The sequence below is a fragment of the Triticum urartu genome, chromosome 3A (assembly GCF_056163025.1).
Source record: "Triticum urartu cultivar PI428250 chromosome 3A, HENAU_Tu73, whole genome shotgun sequence".
Classification (NCBI taxonomy): domain Eukaryota; kingdom Viridiplantae; phylum Streptophyta; class Magnoliopsida; order Poales; family Poaceae; genus Triticum; species Triticum urartu.
Genome location: NC_141875.1, coordinates 77,031,467 through 77,041,239, shown reverse-complemented (window position 1 = coordinate 77,041,239; position 9,773 = coordinate 77,031,467). Strand labels below are relative to the sequence as shown.

Below are 9,773 nucleotides of genomic sequence, written 5' to 3'. Positions count from 1 at the left end.
TTTTCCCCTTTATTTATTTACATGGATTGTTGTGAAAATTATCTCACTTGCGACATTGCTTTTAATGTGGTTATGCCTCTAAGTCGTGCTTCGACACGTAGGAGATATAGCCGCATCGAAGGCGTTACATGGTGCTCCAAATTTAGACTATCATCGGTTTGAAGCACCAAAATATACATCATATATCGAAGATGCTCTAACGAATCACTCCACTGTTTCAACTAGACACACTAAACATGATCGCTTTGTGTGCACAGGAGGGAAGACTTTCTTTTTAAGCTGCTGAGGGCAACTCCAACCCGAATCACTAAAGTGGACCTCATCAAATGTCTACGAATACATGCAAACATGTCCGCAGACAGGGTAGGAGGAAGTTCATTGAGCCGCAAGCACTAAATGTCCGCTCCCAGTTTTTTCGATACAAGGACTACTCAAAACAATCAAAGATAACAAAAACACAATCTTTAAGCAACCAAAAAGGTACATATTCCAATGCAACAATTATTTCAATAAAAATATTATGATCCAAATAAAAAGTTTTGAAATTGATTAATTCATCTTAGTCAGACACATGTTCTAATTGTCAATATCAAACGCCCAAAGATTCACAACCAAATCATTTTGTAGTTGCTCATGAGTTCCTTGATGTTGAATTTGATGATGCATTTAGATAAAATCCTCAAATGTCATCGGATTCTGCTCTGGAAGCCTGATAGGATCACGCACGTATTGAAAATCTAGACCATGGCAAACTCCATCACCCTCATCCTCCACAATCATGTGGTTATGATCACACAAGCATCATCACCTTTCACAATCATGTGGTTGACCTGTGAGTTGACTTGATCTTTGTCTCCTCACTACGCGCACGTTCGCAATCTAAGTTGATCGTGTCAACTGTGAGTATTAATGACGGACTTCATCCCGAGACATGATGCTAAACAAAGAACTAGTTGTAGTTAACCTACTCAATCGATCTGATTCCTACAGTACATTGTCGTGGTCAATGTCAACTAGTTAATGAATCACTCCACTGACTCAACTACACAAACATGAGCGTTTGTGGGAAGAGGTGTGAAGATTTTCTTTTTGAAGCAAAGGCAACTGCAACGCAAATCACCAAAAAGGCCTCATCAAATGTTCACGTGTACGTTTGGACGTGTCCACGATAGAGATAGGGAGGAGGTCATTCAACCACAGGCGACATTCCAAATGTCTGCTCCTAGTTTTTTTCCTATACATGTACTACTCAAAACAATGCAACGGTAATTCAAATAAAATCTTACAATCCAAATATAAAGATTTGAAATAAAATAGTTCTAACTTAGTCGAACACGTGTTCTAATCGTCCATATGAAATGCCCTCAACAAGATCATTTTGCACCTACTCATCAGTTCCTCGATGTTGAATTTGATGATGCATTTGGGTAAGATCCTCAAATGTAGTTGGATTCTGCTCTGGAAGTTGGATAGAATCATCCATATTTTAAAAATTCAAAGCATGGCAAACTCCATCACTCTCTTCCTCCACAATCATGTTCTGCATGATCACAAGTGTCATCACCTTCCATACTGTCTTTGGATCCCATAGTTTAGATGTCCGCAAACAGCTGCAAAACGGGCTTGGAGCATCGAATGCCCCCTCGACATCCTTTTTAGCAGCTTTTTATCTTGGGCAAAGTGACTTTCTTGTTACCCCTTAGGCTAGTCATAGTGGGGAGTAACTTAGACTAGTGTCATGCATATGACACTAGTCTTTGTTACTACCTTCATAGTGTAAAGTAACATAGAAGTAGTATCATAGATGATTGCATTTATTACATCATAGACTCATTTTGCTTTGGGTTGCGCTATGTTACAGTAACATATTATGTTACTCCAAACACCTCTCTCCTCATTAACTCTATGCCACATAAGCAAATTTGTCTTGAAATGTGTTATGTTACTTGCTAAGTTACTCCCATTATGACTAGCCTAAATTCGGAGATGGTCTTGACGAAAGTCAGTAATGGAAGATAGATACCATCACAAAGTACCACATGCTGTAGACCACCGATGGTATAGTTGCACTTAGGCTAGTCATAGTGGGAGTAGCTTAGCTAGTAACATAACGCACTTCGAGAAAATTCTGCTTATGTGGCAACTAATTAATGAGAGATGGTAACATAATATGTTACTGTAACATAACGCTTTCCAAGACAAGATAAGTCTACGAGCTAATAAATGAAGTCATCTACGATACTACTAGTATGTTACTTTGCATTATGAAGATGCATGACACTAGTCTAAGTTACTCCCCACTATGACTAGCCTTAGGAACTTTGCCCTCACACAAGCTTGCAAACAAAGGAAAACGTTGTAGTAGCACATTGATGCCATTGATTGGTGCCATTGTGAGATCCAAGCACGCCAAAGAGGAGTGCCAAATCCAAGCACAAAGGTCACGTGAGGCACCTGATTCAAGAATGGTGGACTTTTTATCAGTTGAATGGAATCTACGGGCTCTTAAATATATCAACTAGTTCACACACCCTAGAAATATATGCCCATGTCCCATGAGGAAACCGGCAAGCAGCAGTTGTATCTCAAAGAACACGCTGAATAAATGCATGAATATTAGCTTAGTCATAGTGGGAGTAATTTAGGTAGTAACATAGCGCATTTCAAAAAAAAATTGCTTATGTGGCATGTATTTAATGAAGAGAGAGGTGTTTAGAGTAACATAATATGTTACTGTAACATAACGCTTCCTGAGAAAGGATGAGTCTACAAGCTACTCCCTCCGCTCCAAATTACTCGTCGCAGAAATGAATGTCTAGAACTAAAATACATCTAGATACATGCATACCTGTGACAAGTAATTCGGAATGGAGGAAGTAATAAATAAACCCATCTATGACACTACTTTTATGTTACTTTGCACTATGGAGGTACTCCCTTCGTTCTAAATTACTTGTCTTGGATTTGTCTAAATACAGATGCATCTAGACTCATTTTAGTGCTAGATACATTCATATCTAGACAAATTTAAAACAAGTAATTTGGAACGGAGGGAGTAGTAACTTAGACTAGTGTCATGCATATGACACTAGTCTAAGTTACTTCCCACTATGACCAGCCTTAGGCAAGCGTACTCTTGGTGTAATACCATGTGGTTGTGGTGGGGCAATAGAGACAAAAAATGAATACCGAAGAAAACACGAAGCCCAAGGAGAAAACCAAGGAAAAAGCTGGTTCTTTTGGAAGGGGGAGGGCTGATCCATGAAGAAACAGAAAGCTCCGGCTGAAGGTATATTACCACACCAGTACGAGCAGGTAATCTGAGTAACTATTTGAGCATATGATCATCCAAATTTTGATCGACTGAAACAAAACATACTATAATAGTCATCACAAGCCCAGTATGCAAAACAAAAACAAAAAGGGCCTCTTGGCCATTTCATGTTGTATGTCATGACTATGTTTTCTCCCATTAGCGTCTCTCTGACCAAAAAAAACGGAGCTTCTTCACTAAATTTGCAGTCACTTGGGTCCAGCCTTCCCATAAGAGTCACGCAGGGTCACAGTCCTGTTGAACACAAGCTTCTCAGGCGTCGAGTCCGTGTCCACAGCAAAGTAGCCTGGAATTACATTCAAGAAGAGCGGTCAGTTGCATCAAGCGATACAGAGAGGAATGCCAACAGTATACAGAGGTTCGGAGATTACCAAGCCGCTCAAACTGGAACTTGTCGCCCAGAACCGCGGTGGCGAGTGACGGTACAGCGTAGGCGCCCTTTACTACCTCCTTTGAGTGCGGGTTAATATCACCCAGCCAGTCTTCCAATTCGGCGGGATTCTAAGAGAGCAAGAAATACATTCATAAGAAAGTGACTTTCCAGTCCTACACACATCAGTAATGACAGCAAGAACAGCCAGCAAAACTATACCTCCGAGAGGAATAATTTCTCAAATAATCTTATTTCAACCTTTAACGGCTCAACTCCAGGTGCTGGCTCGGCAACCCAGTGCAAAACACCCTGAACAAATTGGAAACCAAGTAAACATCTGGAATGTTTTTTTTTTCGTGTGTGTCGACTGCCTAATTACATGTGTAAGATTTGGAAAGATTCAACCACCAGCTACCTTAGGTTTAGAGGTCTTTGAAGGGTCATACTCGGCTCGAATTTCAACAATATCATCTGGATTATCACCATAAATAACCTCTGTGCATTTTATCGGGAATGCATACCTAGTAATCAAATAGACATGTATCACTATGCAGGTATGGAGTAGGTGAACTACAATAGTCAAGTAATTTCAGCTCAACTTTCTTAACAAAAGAAAAGTAGTTCCAAATCAATTACCTCAGCAGGGCAGATTTACCAGGAGCCAATCCATAGTAATCTTTGGAGTCCTTCATGCGAAAATCAGTTTTTTCAATGTAGACGGTTTTTGAGAAAGGAACCTGTATAAAGGTAGCATATAAGAAATTATTTAGCATGGACAATGTAAAGCAAAGACGCGGTAAACCTATATCATTTACGTAGCAACAAAAACTATTCTTCTCGTCATATACTGAACATGAGAGGCACCTTGTAGTAGGACGAAGCTTCATCAGCAGGAGCATCAGGCCACTTTTTTCCATCAAGGTCTATGACTTTTCCATCTTCCAAATTAGTTATTACAACCTAATAATTTAGTAAAGGGTGAGTGTGTTAGGAACTTCTAAAGGCTGAAGACATGAGGTGAATTGCAGCAGGAACCGAGTGCCAAACCTTCAGAGGATGCAAAACAACCATGGTCCGAGAAGCTGTTTTATTCAGTTCTTCTCTGATATGATATTCAAGACGGTCAACACGGATTAAGCTATTGTCACTGCATATAGAAAGAAGAAGTGCAAATCAGTAGCAGAAACAGAGATTTAATGGTTGAGCATATATAGACCAAAGCATGGTTCATGTGAGCCTTTGTTAACAATAATTCATGCATTTACCTTCTCGTTATCCCAATTCCACGGATAAATGAATTGATCGCAGTTGCTGATACTCCCCGTCGCCTCAGTCCTGCCAAAGTCAACAAACGAGGGTCATCCCACCCATCTACCCACTTCTCTGTCACAAGCCGATTCAACTGCAACAGAACAAGGAAATGGATATCAATAAGTGCATATCAAATACAATTATCTTCTCTTTTTTTTAACATACCTTTCTTTTGGACATCATAGTATGTGATATGTTTAGCCTCGAATACTCCCAAACATATGGCTGGTACAAGCCCAAGGCAACAAGTAGCCAGTAGTATGACGGGCGACGAATGTCGAACTCGAGCGTGCACAACTAACAAAAAAACACAATCAGTCAAGTTACAGTTCAACCGAGGCAAAGCTATTTAAAGAAAGGAACTTACAGAATGTGTAATGTTTTCAAGTGAATCCACCATGCAATGAGCATAGTCATAGCTTGGATAGATACACCATTTGTCGCCAGCATGCGGATGAGGAGTGAACTGTATGGGCATCAAAGATTGAGTTTTGTATGTATGAGATGGGCATTCAAATTCATCAAGTGAGTTGCAATGTTGCATGGCTTACTTTTATTCTATATGCTATTAAATCAGACATGTTTTTGTTATCATTCTGCATGTCCTGCTTCATTCGGAGAGTTGCTGCACCCTCAGCGATCAACCCACGTCGCATGTCTTCAAATAACTGAAGAGACTCTTCAATGGGCCTATCCCTCCATGGACTATCCATCTTCTTTTCCCTGTATTCCTTGATTTGTTCTGCAGTCTGGCAAGCATACACTAGTCAGTATCTACACACTCTCCTTTCTAATTAACTATTGCACCATGATAAAGAACGGACCAGAGCAAACAAACCTGGTGATCCACATAGGCTAGCCCTTTCCGTATTAACTCAACTGCATGCTCATATAAATCTTGGAAATAATCACTTGTATATGTAACTTTATAGGGCTCCCATCCCATCCACTTGACTATCTCCTGAATGTGGTCTATATATTCTTTCTTTTCAGCTTCTGGATTTGTGTCATCAAACCTGTAATTCAAAGAGACAGCAGTCCCCATTTTGACATGAATGAGAATGCAAAAAATAAAGGAGCAAGAATTCTTTGTAAGCATTTATGTACCAAGCAAAACTAATTAGAACTCAGGATCGAAAACAGATACAATTAATCAAATGTAGTACTCCCTCTGTCCCAAAATAAGTGAAAATGAGAGTATAATAAGAGAATAAGCATAAATTCAAAGACCATTTCCTGTATTTATTCAATGGCATGGTCAAGGGAAAAATGAGAACATAAAACAAATAGTTGGCACAAAATTGACCTTAGAGCAACATTAACAGGCCAAAAAAGTATATAAAAATGACAAGCGGGAGAAAACTGTTCCAAATGGAAATTCATATATTATTACCTGAGATAACAGTGACCATTTCGCTCTTTAGCCAATCCAAAATCAATAAACATAGCCTGAATGAGATGAAGCATGTAAGCACAATCTTATTATCTTCATGTTTCAGGGAAGTAGCATATATGAGAATGTTTTTCATTAAACCTTAGCATGACCGATATGAAGATATCCATTAGGTTCTGGCGGGAAACGGGTCATCACTTTTCCACCAGTTGCCTTAAGATGTTTCTCTAATATCTCCTTTGTGTTGTGTGCCCTCCATATGTTCCCATCACTGAAGAATATTTCTGTATGAACCTAGCTCGTGAAAAGAAATCAAGACTTAAGTTAACTTCTCACAACACCCAAAGCTCCAACAGATAGTCAATCAAGGTGCTTATGAGAAGGATAACTACTTGGGAAGTGCACAACTGAGATGCATAACACCAACAGAAATTTAAACAATTTATCTCACAATCTATGGTACCTTATTGTTTTCCGCTGGCTGGGGAAATATTGTATAAGGATTCAGTTCCTCCTCAGATGGTGGGGCAGCAGTGGCTACTGCAACCTTTTTCTCCTGCAGTTCACAGATATACCATAACTAAGTAATTCGGTAATCAAATCGTCATATTTTAAACCCAAAGGATCCACTTCAGCTCACCAACCTCAACTTTTGCTGGTTTTTCCTTCTTCTTTTTCACTGGTTTTACATTGTCGGCTTCTGTCTTCGGACCTAGTATCTCAGCAAGCTTCTTCTCAATCTCCTCCTGTAAGAACAAAAAAATAAGTGGTTCAACATAAAGGCGAGGTAATACAACCAGACACACAAGTATTTAATCAGGATCATTTTGCACCTTTGTTGCCTTAGCATCGCCCCAGGGGTGCCGCTTCCTGACCTGTCCGCATAGGCCACCAACTGGGAGAAGGAAATGCAGGATCAAGGACCAGTTTGCTTCCCTCTAGTTCTAGTCTAGTAATAAATCAGAAAATTCAGTAATATAAAAGTGAACTGGAAGCCAAACCATTTATGTGATACCGCTGCTCCAATATAGCTTCCATGTTTTCCTTTAGAACCTCAGCGACAGTTGACTGAATCTCTTCAATAGAAACAACCACACCTGCAGTCACGGATTGTGTTACAATAAATTGGAAGGATTGGCCGAGAAAAGGTGCCCCTTCCATGTCTCATAACAAAATATGTGCAACAATTCAATATTCTTTTATCATCCTAACAACCATATTCTAAGTTCACACTGGTAGAAATTTTTGGTGTACAGTCAGTGAATGTGCAGGCATGATTTATAATTTGCAGAAGCATACAACTATATTCTGATTACGAAAACATACCTACACCACAGGCTTCTTCAAACTTCCCAATATCCAAAGATTCAGGACCAGTGTTAGTAAGAAACGACAGGGCAGCATCTAGCTGTGCAGGGTTCTTAATCTGAAGTGGCAAAGCAAGAAATACATCAGATCCACGGCATAAGGAGAAACAAGCACTGAAACAGAACTAATTCTTCGCTTGAGCTCCCGGAAAAGAACAGATAATGAAAACTCTGTGTTGGAAGTGGATTGAAACATGAATAGGCGGCCGCAGATATATATATACCTTGGTCGAAACGATGTAGTTAATGAGAGCAGGACGATGGACAAGTGCATTATTTGGGTATTTCGTGGCAACCTGTTTCATTCACGAACAAGTGCACCCCCATAAGTCACACGCATAAAAATTTCTTAAATGTAGCAGGGGAAATTGGTGCGGGTGCTTACTGCATACAGAAGATTCCCAACGGACTTGTCGCATCCAGTTATACCAGCCTGTTCATGAGCAAATCTACAGTTAAAAGGGGCAAAAACATGGTAGGGATTCGGATCGAACAGGTAAGCGGCACTGATTTGGTCAGGTAAACCGACGCCACTTGCATCGTCGACTAGCAGAAATCAAACCCTAGACGCAGGGGCCACGCGAACCAGCGCTCACTGAGATCAAGAGACTGTAGGCGGTAAGGAGAGGAGGCGCTGTTTACCTCGGCTACGACGGCGGCTAGGTTGGCGGTGACCTTGCTATTGACCAGCGCGTTCTCGGCCGTGCGCTGGTCGAGGCCGAGCGCCAGCAGCGTCTCCAGCCGCAGCAGGGCCGGGGCCTTCTCCCCGTCGACCATCTCCGCCGCCGGCGCCTCCCGCTCCGGCTCCTCCGGGGTCGAGTGTGTGTCCGTACGCGTGCGCGCGCCGCAGCTGGGGCTCCGGGAAGGGCTGCGGACGAGAGAGGTGTGGGGGATTGGGGGAAAGTGTGCGTGGCGTTGGGGGGTTTCTGACGCAAGCCCACACATAAACCCTCCGGCCCACGCGCGTGGGTTGTGTGAGGCGATGTGCGTGGCAGCCACGGTATATTTGTGCGTGGCCCGTGGCTTCGGAATGCGGCTTGGGTGCCACGGAACTTGTTCTCTGCCGATTGGATATTGGATACAGCCAGACTGGTTCTCGAGCATCGTTTTGTTTTAAGACGTGTCACGGCTATCACTTTCCCACGGCCGGATAAACACCTCGAACGTCAGCATCATGTGCGTGAATCTTAGGTCCAATAACAACATTTGCTTCCCAACTAAAAGAAAACATTTTCTTTGCGGGAAGAAAACAATTGCTTTTAGCACGATTACTTCCTCCATCGGGTTTGTAAGTCTTATTAGGTCCAATGACAACATTTGTGTAAATTTGTGTCCAATTTACAAACCAGGATAGAGGTAGTAGGGTACTATGACAAAATATAGGCAAGTTTGGCAATAAGTTGGGTCCGGATTTGTACTTGGGGGACATTTAAGAAAGCAGTTTTCAAAGCATCGGCATTTTTTAGGAAAAGCATATAGACACACATATTCGTACCACCCCCATTCCTTTCAGTTATTTCCATTTCCCTTGCAAATACATATGAGAGGAACTCTTTTAGAGCTTTACATATTTGGGGCCAGTATGAGTATAGACTACTTACTAGGTTTGTGGTTATATAAAAAGGTTGGGTGCATCTATTGCACTATTAGTATATCTTCGCCCAGAAAATATTTTGGCCATTTTTTAGAAGAATACTTTGACAATATTTCAACATTTTTGTGCACAACTGATGGTTTTTTACAACAATATATTCGTTCGAGTGCCCATTTTTATGGAGTCGCCTTTTGCGTCAAATAGGGACCTGACGCACATAGGAGGCCACGACTGGGCCAGCCCAGTGGCGTCCCGTGGATTGCAACAAGCCGACCACTCGGGGGAGCAACTAGTTAACGAGCGCTTCTTTGGGAGCCTCGCAACAATCAGCGCCACTTGGCGCGCTCTCAGCCATTCACCACGTGTCGCGCTCTGAATGTTTTCTTTGGATTTTGTTTTTT

At 41.5% G+C, this 9,773-nt stretch overlaps 1 protein-coding gene across 1 annotated transcript; it reads right to left on the bottom strand.

Annotated features, from left to right (window-relative positions):
* Positions 1–3,262: 3,262 nt before the first annotated feature.
* OVA9 (glutamine-tRNA ligase, putative / glutaminyl-tRNA synthetase, putative / GlnRS) lies at positions 3,263–8,742 on the bottom strand. Its single transcript, XM_048706177.2, has 22 exons — positions 8,421–8,742; positions 8,164–8,211; positions 8,003–8,074; positions 7,738–7,837; positions 7,413–7,508; positions 7,245–7,306; positions 7,056–7,157; positions 6,875–6,967; positions 6,553–6,705; positions 6,412–6,467; positions 5,857–6,034; positions 5,570–5,767; positions 5,386–5,484; positions 5,184–5,315; positions 4,973–5,109; positions 4,755–4,854; positions 4,572–4,667; positions 4,344–4,444; positions 4,123–4,228; positions 3,927–4,016; positions 3,706–3,835; positions 3,263–3,620 (listed from the first exon to the last, which is right to left on the bottom strand). Exons 1-22 carry the CDS (start codon positions 8,721–8,723, stop codon positions 3,523–3,525), a joined length of 2,550 nt encoding a protein of 849 aa, XP_048562134.2. The 5' UTR covers positions 8,724–8,742; the 3' UTR covers positions 3,263–3,522.
* Between the last annotated feature and the right edge of the window lie 1,031 nt (positions 8,743–9,773).